The 17,768-nt window shown below is 37.9% G+C and overlaps 1 protein-coding gene across 6 annotated transcripts in view; it reads left to right on the top strand.

Annotated features, from left to right (window-relative positions):
• LOC127660376 (inactive ubiquitin carboxyl-terminal hydrolase 54-like) overlaps positions 1 to 17,768 on the top strand; it is a 79,910-nt gene that overhangs the window by 48,674 nt on the left and 13,468 nt on the right. For all 6 annotated transcript variants that reach the window (XM_052150517.1, XM_052150516.1, XM_052150518.1 and 3 more), the window contains 8 exons: positions 2,720 to 2,812; positions 4,472 to 4,606; positions 5,561 to 5,674; positions 7,386 to 7,468; positions 10,276 to 10,381; positions 10,974 to 11,120; positions 11,996 to 12,145; positions 15,787 to 15,955. In XM_052150517.1, coding sequence (XP_052006477.1) covers positions 2,720 to 2,812; positions 4,472 to 4,606; positions 5,561 to 5,674; positions 7,386 to 7,468; positions 10,276 to 10,381; positions 10,974 to 11,120; positions 11,996 to 12,145; positions 15,787 to 15,955 — 997 coding nt within the window. The remainder of the gene's footprint in view (positions 1 to 2,719; positions 2,813 to 4,471; positions 4,607 to 5,560; positions 5,675 to 7,385; positions 7,469 to 10,275; positions 10,382 to 10,973; positions 11,121 to 11,995; positions 12,146 to 15,786; positions 15,956 to 17,768) is intronic.

Genomic DNA, 17,768 nt, shown 5'->3' with positions numbered 1-17,768 from the left:
TTCCAATAGGTTTTTTCTGGATTTATCCAAACCAAATCATCCAGCCATCTCCTAAATTTGCATTAACAATTTAAAATGTTGCTTTTTGGTCATAGATATTGTTAAATTTAGGACTACAGCTGACCTTTCCAAGGCTTCTATTAAAACTTTGTCTGTCACTTTTCCTAAACAACTGTTTCCTAAGGCCATGTGCTTTGCTTTACAAATAAAAAGAGTATGTTTAATGACTTTGATGGATACTGGGAAAGTGCTGTTTAAAGGGGACCTATTATGCAAAATTCGTTTGTACATACTGTAAATGTGAGTCTGCAGTGTGTGTACACAACCACCCTACAATGTTAAAAATCCACGCACTCCTCTTTCTTATATTTCTGTTCATCAAAAACAGTGTGTCAAAATGAATGGTTTTCATTTCTGTTCTAATGTGACGTCCCATAAGAGCAGGCCTCGCCCAAGACTGGTGACAGACACCACCCTATTATCATAGATCCTCCCCTGAGTGATCTACACACATTCAGCCATTTTTTTCCATGATGGAGCAGCTAAAGTGAGAAGAAGAATGTCTCAGCTTAGTAAGCGTCATAAGTGTTCTGTTGTTGGTTCTAAAAGTGAACACAAGGGTCTTCATGTACTCCCCGCATCAGAGCCACTGAAAATGCACTGGACAAGTTTTGTTTTAGAAGGAAATGTGCCCCAAAACATACCAAAAATGTTGTATGTTTTTGCAAATAATTTTACACCAGACTGCTTTGTGAATGAGTGTCAATATAAAGCAGGATTTTCCAAAAACGTGATTCTAAAGCATGGATCAGTACCAGTATCATTTGCATTTAAAGAGAGACACACGAAAACAGCGTGTTTTTGATTTCACCCAAAAAGAGGCATTTACAACATGGTAAAATAAATGATCCATGGGGTATTTTGAGCTGAAACTTCACAGACACATTCTGGGTACACTTGAGACATATATTACATCTTGTAAAAAGGGGCATAATAGGTCTCCTTTAAGCTCTCTATTGGGCAGGTTGAATGTTCATGCTTGAGGAAACATTTACATAAAAGCTTTTGTCTTGTGTTTAACCAAGCCAGCTTTGCATGTTTAATCACTTCCCTTGTAGTCCTGCTTGGCAAAGGCCATCAGCAGGAGGTTACATAGGGTCATCAGAATGATGGCCTGAAAGATCAATGCTGTTGAGTACTATTACGTTTTATTGTGCAGAGACAGAGGCATTAGCCCAGCTGCAGTCAAACAGATGTTTTCTGATTTGGGGTCTCTAAAACGACTCTCTTAATTGGATTCTGTCAGCACTATAGATTTTTAAAGGTGTTCAAAATAATGCAAATGTAAATTTAATGGAGAGCTCTGCAGTCTGCATAAGATTTCAGATAAAAATTAAAAGATACTTAAGGCACCATTTAGGATTCCTCAGATGCCACATCACAGAACCCTCTGGAGATCCTCCAAACCTTTTCAGTTCTTTGAGAAACTTACTCTTAGTTCATGCAAGAACTTCAAAGAACTCAAAAGACTGTCAATGGTTCATTTTAGCTCTGAGGCACTTGAAATATAAATTGAGTTCATAAATAGGACACTAAAGGGTCCTTTAAAGGGTGCCTGGAAGATATTGTGAGGATTATACCGTTGTCAATTGGTTCCTCAAAAGAGTCTTTTTTTTTTTATAGTGTAGCACAGCTAGCTTTGGAAATTGAAGTTCATTGACAGATTTTATAACTATTAGACCGATAAAGACATAATCTATGAAGGCAAAGTCAGACAGCAGATTCAGTTGGGTAGTTGAGTCATGTTAAGTGGGACTGACAGCTCTCTCTATAATTCAGCATGCAAGCGTTAGATGTTCAGGACGAGCAGTAGGGCAATGGCACACAAAGTCCCAGCTCATGGCAAGCAGGTGGAGTCAGGTCGGCCTCCGAAGCCTCTCGGGCAGGGCCAGATGGGAGGTGTACATGATTCTATGTGTGTGTGTGTGTGTGTGTGTATGTGAGCTGCCCAACAGGACGCAAGCAGGTCTTTGTTCCGCTGACACTCCGCATTATCCTTCACCTGGAGATGCATGCATTCCTCAGAACGAAAGACTGAAGCTGGAAAACATTCTCATCACTTCTGTATATCTCTCCTTTACTTACACTCAGACTTTACTTTCTGCTACCTGTTTCTTCACACTCTTGGCTGAAGCAGACAGGCTTATCGGACCTATTTCATCTGATTGGTGAAACAACATTATTCTTCTCTCGTCTGATGGGTCAAGGTCAGATTACGAGGTGTCGAGAAAGCTGGACATAACAGTAGCTCTTGAGTGTTTATTAATGAGACATTATTATTATTATAGAAAGGAATCTGTCAGCATAAGGTAAAACTAGCATGGACTCTGTCTTTGGATGTCTTGGGTAGAAGCTCTTCATCTCCAAACCGGCTCTACTTAGATAGTCTTGCCCTCCTGTGAGACAGACACTTAAGAAAGGTAGAAAGTCAACTGCAGTCAGTACAGAGTAGCAAGTGTTTTTTAAGCCTAATGCAGTTTTGATGACTTGAGCTACTCAGACATTTTATAAGCTGTGTTGAAGAGTGTCGGATGCTTGATTCAACCTTTTTTCATCCTTCCAGAGTGCAAGACAAATCATGCCTGTGTGCAGGCAGCATCAAAAATTAGACAAAACTCTAAACCTGTTGCTTTAGTCTAATTTTGCTCCTTTTTTACAGGTTCTCTGGCATCTGGATATCTTCCGCCGAAGTTTCCGGCAGCTCACTACACACAAGTGCATGGAGGACTCGTGCATCTTCTGTGCTCTGAAGGTAAAGCAGGAGACCTTATTCATAATGCAATATAATCACCTCTTCTTCCAGATGACAAATTGATGATAGACCACTCAACCAACAGTGTATTACATTTTCATGTATTATCAAAATTAAAAAAATAATAATAATTATATTGTAAAGCATTAATGGGGGAAAAATAGATCAGATTTTTGGGTAAAAAAACTAGACATCCTGTGTTTAATAGAGCTGCATGGTAGTCTTGTCCAGATTCCCATCTTATCACTTTTAAAGAGCTTTGTGTGAAAGCAGCTTTATTCATGCCATTCTTTTTCCTGTCCTGTTTCTTTTCTGTTCCTCCCTCCCCTCTGTCTGTGTTCCCTCTCATTTTATATTAGAGTCCATCTAATGTTCAGGAGTGCCTTTGGCGCTTTCCATCAAAATTCAATAACTCAGCTGGAAATAAGAGAGCTCTCCCCTGAGCCCTGGGCCAGTGCAGTTAGGGGCTGCCTGTCTGCTCTTACGCATTGCACTGGGACAATATTCCTGTCCACTCTCTCATATGATTCAGGCTCTGCTTGTATTTTCTTTCAGATGGTTTCATGGTCATTGACTTCATTTTAGATGTAGACCAATATATCTGTGCCGATAGTTGCCAATATTTTTTTATTTCTCAGTGGCAGGCTTGTTTCTACAGTATAAAAGCAGCCTCTATAGGTAAAATAAAAACAATTACATGGGGATTTGCTGTGTCTAAATCTTTCATCATTGACAATATTCAGACATATTTATATCCTCACTTCAATGCATATTTTCTTATTTTGATTGGATAATCAAGTGTTCTAAATTGAAGCAAAGCGGACCGTATGGAAATGCCCTGTCAGCACAGGCGTGGTGTGTATATATATATATATATATATATATATATATATATATATATATATATAATAATAATAATAATAATAAACCTTATAACTCCTTAAACCTAAATCTGGTGAAATATGTAGGCCTATATAAAAAACCCTTCATGTGGTGAATATAAAGGCATTAAAAGACTTAAATACTTAAATATAGAGCATTGCAACAGAGCCAATTCGCTGTCATTGCAAAATAAGTGTCCCTGGTGTGTTTTTTGGGCTTGTTAAAAGTCCTAAGCTATGCACCAAATCTTCATAATTTGTGGTTATTATAGGGATTTTTGGTTAACTAATAAACTTCTTGTGGATTATTGTAGCCTCTATGTCTGTACATCACATTTTGGAAAGACTAAGATTTTTAGTTATCAGTATCTGCAAAATTAACTATCGGTCAACCTCTATCTCATACCATTCCAAATCCATAAGATTTTCTTTACTTCCATGAAGTTGGCTACTGTGGAGGGTAAGCTGTGGTGTTGATGTCTAAAACTATTTTATACAGCATTTGACCAATTATTTTATAATTGTTTACATAAATTTTTTTGGTCACTTTTATGACCTCATATTAATTTAGAGTGAGAGGCTTAAGGGAATATTTCTACTTTTAAAAAGGACCACATGAAATGAGAGAGAAATGGTAAAAAACCTAAAAGAAATGTTTGAAACTTAAGATACCTAAGATATACACTGTTTCTTATACCTTTTTTATTTATTTTAATCAACAACAAAAAATTCAATGCACATATTGTGCATCATCTATCATGTGTTTGTGTGTTTTCAGAGCATCTTTGCGCAGTTCCAGTTCAGCAGTGAGAAGGTGCTGCCCTCTGATGCTCTCCGCTGTGCTCTTGCCAAAACCTTCCAGGACGAGCAGCGATTCCAGCTTGGCATTATGGACGACGCGGCCGAGTGCTTTGTAAGGGCTCTTAACTCTTCTTCTTCCCTCTGTCACTCTCCCCTTCAGAGTATTACTTCTTTTCCTCCCACTCCCCTCCATTTCCTCGTTCTCTCCATTCTCTTTATGATGCCTTCACATGTCAAATTATCCTCTACTCTACTGAAGAGGTCGATTTTTGTGAGGAAAAAACACAGTCTACATTGTTAGCATATGCTGCCTGACATTTGTTAGTGCCCTTGTTCCATCAGGGCAGGCAGAAGGAAGAAAGGAAAGGGTTTTATTTTTATTTTTTGGCTCTATATCTCTCTCTAGTCATCTGTATCTGTCATTCCCTCTCCTTGTTGGTTATATACTTCATGTTCTCCTTTCTTGTCAGTTTTTGTCTTTCTCTATATGCAGGATAATTTATAGTACAGATGCTTTCCACTGAAATTAAACCTCCCTGTTTGATCACAAAGACACTCGTACAGTTTATAGAGTGATTACTCTCCTCCTGTTGACTCACTTTAAAGTTACTAGCATCACAACATTCAAGATGAATAATGGCGCTCTGTCTCTGCTTCTTTCTTCTGCTGGTATTGCAACATTGTACAAAATGCTGACCAATAAGAACTGCAACCACAAAGTGCAAATGTTATTTATTTCTCCCTTAACCACTATTGTTGTCTGGCCATTATGCAAGGCTGGAGACACTGTTGAAGGGCAGATGCTTAGTGAATTTTCAATACATCCCTATGGAACATGAGCTGCCCCCAACCTAACATTTTGCAGAGCATGCTGTTACCCACAGACTTAGTACACACCCACAGGACAGCAAGAATCAATTAACATGAGACATGCAGGACAGGCACATTCTGTTGCGCTCTCATTCTGTTCTCAATGGGATTTTACTTCAAATTCATTGGGATTACAGCAAACTAAGTGTTAATAATTGAGCATTAACTGTGGTTGTTTTTTCTCTGTCTCTCACAGGAGAATATTCTCATGAGAATCCACTTTCATATCTCTGACGAGTCCAAGGAGGACATCTGCACAGCCAAACACTGCATCCCACACCAGAAGTTTGCCATGACACTCTTTGAGCAGGTGAAGCCTCTTCATTAACAAGTGCTGTCTCTGCTTGTGCAGTCTTTTCTTTTGAAGACAACGTGAAATGCATTTCCAAATCATTTAACTCTGATCATGGAAAATATTTTCAGGTGAAACAAAATTAATTTGGAAATCTAATAGTGATTTTATACATCAAAATCTGATTGGATCATGAAAAAGGGCCATGATATTATTGGTTACTATTATTTTCCTTGCCCTAACAGCCTTTATTATGTTAGCAGAGGTGGGGAAAGTAATTTTTATTTTTTTATTATTAATAATTTTCATGAAAAAGTATGATATTTTTTTTTGTGTGTTGTCAGTCAATTAAGTTTTTTAATCACAATGAATCAAATTATTTTTTTGTAGTTGATCGCGATTAATTGCAGATTTATAAATTGCTTAAATTTGGCACTATATATACTTATATCATCTTGGCAAAAAAAATAAAATAAATGTGTAACAATATAATGCTTTAACATTTTCAAACAAAGCCTTCCAAAATAAATGCACTAAAAAAGCACCAATTCGAGTAAAATTAAATGTTTCCCAAAGTTTAAGTGGTAGTTTAATAATTGAAAGAACTAGTTTCCCCATAGGTTGCATATTAATTGCAATGGGCAGTAAATCTCCTAAACTCACATCCTCCACAATATTAATCTGCCGGTAGACTGTGGCTATCCACTTTGTTACAGCAGTCGTGAATCTGCGTTTATGATTCGCATCAGGGCATCAGCGCCACTTGAACTTATCATGAAAAATGCTTCCAGACAAAAACGTCTCATTCTGCATTTTGGTGATTTGTTAAGAATTGACTTGCTTCTGTGGTAATTAAAATGTGCCAAAAGTCCCATCTGGGCTTGTTCCGTACATCATACATCTTGACGGAGAAGCGCTTTCAGAGATAACAATCTCTGTGGCTCTATCATAGGAGAGTATTACAACAGTACCACCGATAGAATGTCAATGGGATCACCGCGTTATGCTGTTTATGCTAAGCTTGTAGGCTTATCTTGGTAGAAGGGCTCTTGTGCTGTGTCTGTTTGTGACGTGTGTGTCAGTGTAATGAATCCAGCGGACACATTACAAAGGTTCCACCATTCACATAATGTTTATACTGTATTCATGGAAAATGCATTAATTGCAATTAAGAAAAATGTACGCATTATACTTTTAAAATTAAATGCATGCGTTAACGTGTTATTTCTGACACCTCCGATTTATTTTTTGCATTATAATGGCATGCAATGATGAATTATACAATATAAGACGCAGGGCATTTATTAAGAAAGGAAATACAGGGTTCCCACAGTCATGGAAAATCTGGAAATATCAGGGAATTTTTTAATTATTATTCCCAGGCCTGGAAATGTCATAGAAAGGAATACAATCTAAAAGGAATGCAAAAGTCTTATGTGAAAATTTGTATTGTAAATAAAAAACATTCTAGTTGATGATCAGATCTAAAATATTGAATCTTCTGGAATAGAAATTGCTCCATGACTGTGATCTCTATAAGAAAATAATAAATCAGAAGTCATGAACCACTTGAAAAGTCATAGAAATGCATTGGTCAGATGTGTGAGAACCTTGAAAATAGTATTCATTTTGATTTCATGTAGTCGTTTAAAGTTTTGTTTGAGCTAGTTTTCAGTATTATCACTCCATTCAAATAATGATTATTTAACCATATTTCTTTCTTATTTAGTGTGTGTGCAGCAACTGTGGAGCCTCTTCGGACCCCTTGCCATTCATTCAGATGGTCCACTACATTTCCACCACCTCTCTGTGGTGAGCACAACACCTCTGCAGCACACACAAACACATACACACACACACACTGTGAGGGATATAGGCATGCATGTTGAAGAATGAGGTCACAGCAAAAAGGGCCACACTGTGCATAGAACGGAAAACATCATGTCCTGCTCTCTTCTCCAGCTGAGCAAATTAGTTCTCTGCCACATCAAACACAGTGAAACCCATCAGAACAGAAGAGATTCCCTCAATGGCCAAGAGCACATGGAAACTGCAACCTTAAATATCACTCTAGGTCTCCTGGACACCAGGGCCACTGCTCTTCATCACAGGTGATGAGCTCTCAGACACACAGCTGAGCCTCTGAGCAGAGCAACATCTGCTTTTAGAGCTGTGCAGTTGCAGATGCCCTCTTGATCATTTTATCAGTCTGCTGCACTGGCAGGCTGACTGCATGGTGCCGGGTGCAAACACTTGTGAGAACAACAGCAATGAAAGAGCTTCATAAATATTCCAGCATGTGGCTCGGTGATTAAGCAGGCTTTTTATGATAATAGTTGACATTGTAATAGTGAATCGCTTTCTTCTGCTCAAGGCCATTGACTCCATGTGTCCTTGCGCCTGAGTGCTGTTAGTGTGCAAGTGCAAATATGGTTTTATGGATTCAGCCTCCTGAACCAAAATAAGAAAAGTATACAATAAAAAGTAACATGTACTGTATAATTCAAGAATAAGTTACAGTAACAATAAGTTACATAAAATTACAGTGATTTATCATGGTTAAAGGGTGTTGTTAGGTATGTTGTGGAGTGGAAAATGACCAAATATGATAAAAGCAATATAATAGAAGTTCAGTAATGATCAATAAGTAAATACAGTAAATTTATTGAAGGAATATTCCGGGTTCAATACAGGTTAAGCTCAATCGACAGCATTTGTGGCATAATGTTGATTACCACAAAAATGTATTTCAACTTGTGTAACGCTGTGTAGCTGACAAAGGCAATGACGAAGACGTTGTGTAGGACCCAAGTGCAGATTTATTGCCAAAACGAAGATAATACAAGAAACCCTATCAAAAACGTCAACAGGAACTAGACATGATTAAAGCTTATTTACACAAACTAACATCATCACAAGACCTATGTTACACAGGCTAACATCAAAACTAAAGCTAGTTTACACAAACTAACATCATCACAAGACCTATGTTACACAGGCTAACATCAAAACTAAAGCTAGTTTACACAAGCTAACATCAATACTAGACAAGAAGCTATGGCAAACATGAGGGTAAAAATATATGGACATGGGGAAACATAAGCCAATGGGCAAACAGAACTCTAAACAAGGCAATGAACTAAAACCAATGACAAACTAGAACTGATAACAAAGTAATCAAACAATGAACCAATGAAAACAAGACACATGAACACGGAGGGAAAACAGGACATCACATGACTAGGAAACAGGGACTTAACAAGAATTTCAAAATAAAAGTACACAAAAGAAAACGGGGAATGTGACAACTTGTCTCTCATTTTCTTTCAAATAAAAGCAAAAATCTGAGTTCCAGTGAGGCACTTACAATTGAATTGAATGGGGCCAATCTGTAAACTTTTAAATACTCACTGTTTCAAAAGTATAGCCACAATATGTATATAATATGCATGTTAACATGATTTTAGTGTTATACAATCATTTATTAACCTTTTCTGTGTTTTTTACAACTTTGTTGCTATAACGACATAACGCTGTGAAACCTAATACTTCTGGAAAACCTACTATTTTAACAACTTTCAAATTATACACAAGTTTAAGTGCTTTTTTTATAAAACAATTTGCTTCACATTTCTGCCTTTATTAAAGCCTCCAAAAATTGGCCCCATTCACTTCCATTGTAAGTGCCTCACTGTAACCTCGACATGTGCTTTTTTTTTTTTTTTAAGAAAAGGAGTGACGAGTTTTTGTGGTAATCAACATTGTTACAAGTGCTGTCGTTTGAGCTTATCTTGTATTGAACCCGGAATATTCTATTAATAACAATAATCACAGTAAACAATTTTTCCACCAAATTATATAGTTCAATAAGCTGTTAAAGGTTCTCAAGCAATTTATCATCTTGACGTAGTAATGTTGAATTCAATTAGTGTGAAATATATAATATATATATATATATATATATGCTATTTTACAGAGGCTTTGAACATCACTCATGCAGTCTAGATTTTAGAGACTGAAATTTTTTTGAGTGTTTTTTTCAGTAATATATTTGAAGTATCTGAATGTCATAATTATGTTAAGGTAGGGTTTGATGTGCTGTCGCTTTTTGAGGCTGTATGAGCTCATATACACACTATCACTCAGAGGAGTTTGTTTAAGTAGCATTGTGACACTGGCATGGCTGTCTCCCTGAGAGCTGGCTAAGCTGAGATTCTGCTCTGAGCTCAGTGTAGCAGTGTCTTTGAGGTGCAGTGCCCTCCTCTGCAAGAATGAGATTAAACTGGAACAGACGGTGACGTCATGAACACACCTTTGAAAAGAAAATACTCACTATACACAAACACACACATACACTTGACTCACTTCCACTTAATCCAAATGTTTATGTCATATAGTATGTTATAATGTGCAATTATAACCTAACATATAAATGAATGTGTGTGTGTGTGTGTGTGTGTGTGTGTGTGTGTGTGTGTGTGTGTGTGTGTGTGTATATATATCTAATATTAATTATTATTATTCACACATAATTAGAGATATGTAATATGTTTCTGAGAGATACATTTGAATGCTTGTGCTGTATTAACATATAATATGTGTTCTTGGTTATGCTACAGTAACCAGGCAGTGCGGATGCTGGAATGCCGGGAGAAGCCCACTCCAGACATGTTCGGAGAGCTGCTAAGGAATGCCAGCACAGTGGGAGACCTGCGTAACTGCCCGGTTAGTATTACAACACACTCCGCTCCATTAAATCAAGCTAATTAGGCATAATGAAGTGTGTGTGTGTGTGTGTGTGTGTGTGTGTGTGTGTGTGTGTGTGTGTGTGTGTGTGTGTGTGTGTGTGTGTGTGTGTGTCACTTGTCTGGGTTTGAATAGGAATGTAGCATTGAGTGATCACTGTGTCAAAACAGTAGGCTATCATTGGAATGCTAATTTGTCTCATGGCGTTGACTTTTTACATGAAACACATATTTGTTTTCATGTCAGATCAGTGGATAGCTTTAGATGGGGTGCATCTTATCAAAGTAAAAAAATAAATAACGATTTACTTATTTATGTAACAAAAAGCTATGTTTGGCAGAATGTTGGCTCAGTCACCATTCACTTTCATTGAATGGGGAAAAAAAAGATTCAATGAAAGTGAATGGTGGCTGAGGGTAAAATTCTGCTTAACATCTTTTGTGTTAAACAAAATACGGCAGTGCATATACACTTTTTTGACTATGTTAGGATGACTGTATGGGAAAAGTTGGTTAGTGGTAATTTCATTAAGCACCAGAATGAGATTTGTTTTCCTTTCTTTCGTATATAGGGTGACTGTGGAGAGAAGCTCCGAATTCGACGTGTACTGATGAACTCCCCAGAGATCATCACCATTGGCCTGGTGTGGGACTCAGACCACTCTGACCTGGCTGAAGATGTTATCCACAGCCTGGGCACCGTCCTGCGGCTTGGAGATGTAAGACATGCTATCTACCAGTAGTCAGAATCCCCAAAACTACGCTCTCAGTACTTAAATGGGTGGATAGATAAAGCCCCATTGGTGCAAGGTGCCACGCTTTATGCCTGACAAGGCCCGAACACTAACTATATAGAGCTGTTCAGGTTGTAGTCCTTCATCCTGGAAGACAATTTGCATTTCCGAGCTGTGGTTTCCCTTGGGAATTTGTATTGTGTTTGCATAATGTCAGTTTTGGATAAGGTCTGTGGTTAAAATATGTGGAAGAGACTTTCAAGTTTTTTTTCTACACATAGACATTACCCAAATGCTGCTATTTTTAGTTTTTTTTATCATATGTTGCCAACACATTTCTGTCAGCATAGATGAACAACCTCACTGTTCGAGAGCATTAATTGGCGGAAATGGGAGTTTTATTGCTGTTATAAATGGTGATGAATGCAGTGGGGCTCAAAGCAGCAGTGCTAATTTTAATGCACATTTCCGGATTACAGGCAGAACAAGTAAAATAAACTTGATGAATCAAAGACTGGCTCAAATAACAGGGATGATCAGCCATTAAGTTCAACCTCACTAAGGTCATGTAGTAGGTGCACCTTTCAGTGTTGCATGTAAACAGTTTTAAACTGGCCTAAACTAATGACAGAAATACACCTAGAGTTCAAGGGTAGTAATTCAATAATCTCTGTCGCATCTGTTTTTAATCTATTTGAAAGAGCTCATGGTCAATTAAAATCTCTTGCCAGAGAAGTTTAAACTTTGTCTTTGTAAATGTGTGATTGTGTACATTTACTGTCATGTGTGCGTATGTGTATGTGAATGTGTATGTATTTATGAATGAAAAATGACCTCTCCTCCTCCTGTTTCACCCTCAGCTGTTCTACCGAGTTACAGAGGACAAAGCCAAACAGGCGGAGCTCTACTTGGTGGGCGTGGTCTGTTACTATGGCAAACACTACTCCACTTTCTTCTTCCAAACCAAAATCCGCAAATGGATTTACTTCGATGACGCTCATGTGAAAGAGGTAACCATCTGATCAGCACCATCTTTTTAAAACAATCGAGGGTGAATGACACAAGCTAAACCGATGCCCTTAGCATGCCGGTATGCTGGGGTTTTATTTATACATGCCCTGTTGTAATGTTCCTTGCTTGTTCTGTCCACAGGTATTTTGTTTTGAATCATTAGCTGGAATAGACTGATGTGTTGGCTCGTTATTTGTGGTTTGTGGGTGGGTGTATGCAGAAGTTGCGCTAGAAAAATCTGGTGAAACCAAGGAATTCTTGGGTGAAAGTAGCTACCTGTCAATTTTCTTTACTTTATCGAAACATGCAGCTTTTAAATGAAATAACCATCTGATCGGAAATTGCACAGGTTTACGGAATTTAATCAATGTGCCTGATAGCCTGTAACAATAAAGTCACAGATGAGAAGCACACTCCTCTCTGAAGCTCTAATGCAGGTAGCCTACTCCTCTAAAATTACTGACAGTTCTGCTCTAAATGCAGGCTAATGTTTGCACTTAGATTAAATGCAATTAATTGGCTGAAACGATGTGCCAATTTTTCATGCTTAAATTTTGTTACTATACTTTTTTGTGCTTTATTAATAAAGTGACACACTGATCATGCAATAACACACTAACACAATGACTGATGCATGCAGTCAATTATTCAGACCTCTCCTCAAAATCCGAACACAATTGGTCAAAAGAGAAGCATACTACCAGGTGTTAATGGTGATGTAGCCTGTTAATATTAGGGTTGGGCGATGTCCCCTAAATTGGCAGTTGACGATGTTGACAGTAAAACATCGCGATGGACGATGATATCGTCGGTGGGGTGGTGGTGGGGGGTGGTTTAATATAATTTCATATAATTTTCAAAAATTATATGAAAAATTATAATTTCGTTATTTTACTAACCCAACTAATGACTCGTCGGCGCGTTATCAGTAGGCTAGGTTGCACGACACGTGAAGCGTTTTAGCTTTCATTTAAGAAGAGTTGTGCACTTTTTATTTTAATATATCTCTTTACATAAATACTATTTTCCACTTAAAAACTATAATTTCGTTATTTTACTCACTGATGAGCAAAAGGTAGAGGCAGAAATGACCATGTACCTGCAGGAAATGGCCATTGATGGGGAAGAGGACCCGCTGACTTGGTGGAAAACGAACGACAAAAGGTTTCCGTTCATGGCAAGATTAGCACGGAAATATCTGCGCATATGTGCTACCAGTACTCCATCAGAGCGGGTCTTCAGCACAGCGGGTAGTGTAGTTACTCCAATCCGCAGCTTATTAAAACCAGATAAAGTGAATATGTTGGTATTTATGGCCAGAAACATCGAAATTTAAACATGGTCTATGGTGAAAGATATTAGACTTCTTTACGCATTTTTCAGCCATCCGTTCTGGAGCTATTCGATTTTGCATATTATTTTTTAAACGCTCATTTGTGTAGTTCATATGACCACTTTACAATATTTCAATAACATAATTTATTTTGTAGCCTGTGCTGAAGTTAATTGTGCTGCTAATTATAAGTGAAATGTTAATGCCGAGTTTCGGTCTGAGTGTTGTTCCCGTTTTCTTGTTCTTTATTTGTTGTTCTTCTATGTTTTAATAAATGTGTGTTATTCATATTCACCTTGTTTCTTTCATTTGATTTGACATTATGGATTTATGGCCAAGGAAATTTTTCTTTAAAAGTATTAACCAGACAAAAGTTATTTGACGTTCGCTGGTCTGGGTTTATCTTAAACTGCCGCTTCAGTGTATACAAGAGCTATGTGACAATGAGCAAGATTTTCTGAGCCACTACAACTACTAATAATTAATTAATAAAGGCTATTTTCTTGTTGCCTACAACATAAAATATTTTAATCTAAATGTACAGTGTAAGACATGTAAAAAAAAAAGACAAGAAGCTAACAATGTCAAGATCAATATTTGTGTAGCCTGCCTGACACGGTATTTTCACAGACTAACACGTCACGTCTCTGGCATATACTACAGTATTTAAAATAGCATATATGCATTAGTTATATTCTCAATTTAATTTAAAGAGCAATCCCTGCAAAGTTTTTAGGTTAACTATAGAAGAGACTAGGATTATTGAGTCACACTAGCAAGACTCGCAAAAGGGGGCGTGGCATCACGATGGTGGCTCTACATCGTGATGTTGGTCAGCCATCACGATGGACGATGATATCGTCCATCGGCACAACCCTAGTTAATACTTAATATAAGGCAATAAACAGGGCACACACACACATGCAGCAGGAGTGTGTGTGTGAGACAGGGAAGTTCAAATTGATGCACTAGGTGAAAATATTTTCTTGTTTTTTATCTGTCAAAATGACGGACAGCATTTGAGATTTTCCGTCAATCTTTAAAAAAAATCAGTAAATAATGGAGAATGTTCGGTTAACGCAACCATTGGGTGTATGTGTGCTTTGCTCCATTAGTGCTTACATGCTGTTGTACATAATTTGACAGCTTGTTGACACCACTCTCCACTTGCCTTTTTCTGTTAATTTAGCCATTGCATTGTGAAGAAAAAACAGACACTGCCATCTTGCAATCATGTTACACAAACAATGAACAAAATCCCATTAATTATTCTATATGTGTTTTCGGTGATTGTATCAGAATGCACTTGACCACATTAATTGACAGGTGTAAATGCAGGCAAGGCGCATTGTGAAGGGGCCGTGATCGGATCACTGAAACCACATTCATAGAAGGTGTAAATGCACATGCATTTTCATTATCCAGATTTCGCGATAGTCATTCATTGTTAAAGTGCTGTGTTGCTGGTTCTTGCCTTTTTCTCTTAATTTAGCAATCACAGTGTGAAGAACAAAACAGACACTGCCATCTTGCAATCATGTTACATGAACAATGAACAAAATCCCATGAATTATTCCATTGCAATACAATTGGAAAATCACGCCTCTCTCTCTTATTCTCATATGTTATGTTACTCTGGGTGGTGTTGTTCCATGCTGAATTGCAAACCTGGACGTGCTGGTTTTTAACTGCATAATAGCAATGCAGGACCATGGATCCTGGACAGTTGCATACAAAGCCGCTTTTTCTGTGTGTCTGTAGAGTCTGGCAAGCCTACACTGACCAAAACATGAGCTGCACAGAACGCTTACAAAAGCCCACTGAAAACAAGGATATCCCACTATTGTTTACAACCCCAGCTGGACAGCGGCAGGGTGTGGCCTACATAGAGACACAGCAAAAATCGCCATGATAGCCCATTGCAAACAATCACACACACACACACTAAAGCTAATTCTACCTCTCACACATTTACACATTCGTGCATTCTTATCTGTTACCATTCGGACATCCTGTATCTGATTATGGATGGAGTGCAGGAAAAGTCTTCAGTTTGGGAAATCTGAGTCAGGGTAAGATCGGTTTGAAAATGTAGGAAAGGGGTTGGTTTCACTCACAGCTTGCTATTCAGGTTATCCAGAACATTTCAAATTTTCAACATTTCAAATTGCTGCTTGTGATGAATTTTACAGTTGGAGACAGTAACTTATGGTTTTTGATTATAGCTCGTCCAAAATGTTTATAATATTCTGTTAAAAACTGCTGTTTTCTCTCTCTCTCTCTCTCTGCTCTAATTTTTTCACACAGATTGGGCCTAAGTGGAAGGATGTGGTATCCCGTTGTATAAAGGGGCATTACCAGCCGCTACTGCTGCTCTATGCTGACCCCCGAGGGACGCCGGTCTCAGCTCAGGATCTGGCTTCACGCCTAGACCTACACCACTACACTAAAGCATATTACGACAGCGAAGATTCAGGTACTTTTGTGCCAGTATAAGGGCTTTTTATTTGTGGAACACATTTCTTTGGTACGATTTAAGGAGGCAGTTGTTCTAAAACAATTGTTAAATTCATAACAACAGCAGCTAATATTAATAATTATAATGAGATCCCATTATTGACTTCTCAGCTCCATTATTAACAAATCATTAAGGCTAAGGAAAGCTTCACCATTAAAGTTACTCGTACATGGGGTTAGGGAAAAGTACCCAGGGTTCCTACACATGCTGGAAAACTTGGAATTTTGCATTGCAGTTTTCCAGTCATGGAAAATAAGAAAAAAACCTATTTGTCCTGGAAAATATTTTAGTATAGTAAAATGTTTTATTGTGTCGCCAACAAGGTTTTTGATGCATGTACCATAGTAACGAACAGGATTCATTTTTGTGTATTTGCCGGCGGCTGCACATTGTGAAACAACATCAATGGTTGACTCTTACGAAAGAAGCAGTTTCATATACATTCTGTACTCATCTGCTGTCATCTCTGCTTTACTCCAACAAAATAGTTTAATGAATGAACTTTACATTTATATACTGCTTTTCTGACACTACACTCAAACGCTTTACACAGTGAACAGGGGACTCTCCTCAACCATCACCAGTGTCCAGCATACACCTGGATGATGTGACGGCAGCCATAGTGCACAAGTACGCTCACCACACACCAGCTGTTGGTGGAGAGTAGAGCCATAGAGCCAATTAATGGATGGGGACAATTAGGAGGCCATGATTGATAAGTACCGATGGGGGAATTTGACCAGGACACCGGCTTATATTCCTACTCTTTTTCGAGACGTGTTTGGGATTTTTAATGACCACAGAGAGTCAGGACCTTGGTTTAACGTCTCATCCGATTTTCATATATTTGGGATGAAAATGCATTTTTGAATGCAAAATTTATAAAATTAAATATTGTCCTAGTGTGATTACTATACTGTGAAATGCTGCGATTACATTAAATATATATAATCTGCATGTACTGCGCCCTTCAAAATGTGTGTAGCCGCTCATACACTGAAAACACTTTATCATGATAATCATGCAAGCTCTGTGTGTGATACTCATTTAATTATAATAATGTATTAAATGAGTATCTCACTCATACACTAATTAATACACATGATTAATTTGATTAGACACCATCTGACAATAAAATTTAATTAAATTGTTGAATACGGAACTCAGAAAAAATAACCATCCATTAACCACAATATACATCATGACCTCTTGTGTGTTTTTGCTTCAAAAGTCAAAATCGGGTGTAAGTATAACACCCATATAAAATGTCCTGGAAATGTGCCTTGAAAAGAGGGAGAGTCCTGATACCCCTAAGTATTAAACTTCAATGGAGAACTTGTCCTGCACTGTTACAGACAAGAATGATACCTAAATATTTGCTGGCTTGTTGACAAGAAGTCAATGAACTAAAGATATTTAAATAGTCGACAAATCTCATAGATTCCTATTTCATAGACTTGGGGGTGGGCCAGTAACCACACACAATACCCTAGCAACCACCTAACAATGCCCTAGCACCACAAAGAACACCCTATCAAATGCCACAACAACCTAGCTTTATGGCGATGAGTTCTGCATGGGCAAGCACCACTCACATTTTTAACTTAAATTGTAAAGATCTAGGGCTCCACTTTCGTGACAGCACTTGGTGCAGCACTACGCACAACAACCGTGCACTAAGTCTTATCCAATTTTCATGAGAACGTTAATTCTAGGCACAATTTTTGTGCCAGTGCAAAGTTAAACTGGGCATGTAGTTGGGAATGTTTGC

The sequence above is a fragment of the Xyrauchen texanus genome, chromosome 20, assembly GCF_025860055.1.
Source record: "Xyrauchen texanus isolate HMW12.3.18 chromosome 20, RBS_HiC_50CHRs, whole genome shotgun sequence".
NCBI classification, from domain to species: Eukaryota; Metazoa; Chordata; class Actinopteri; order Cypriniformes; family Catostomidae; genus Xyrauchen; species Xyrauchen texanus.
This window is presented reverse-complemented; position numbering and strand designations above follow the sequence as displayed.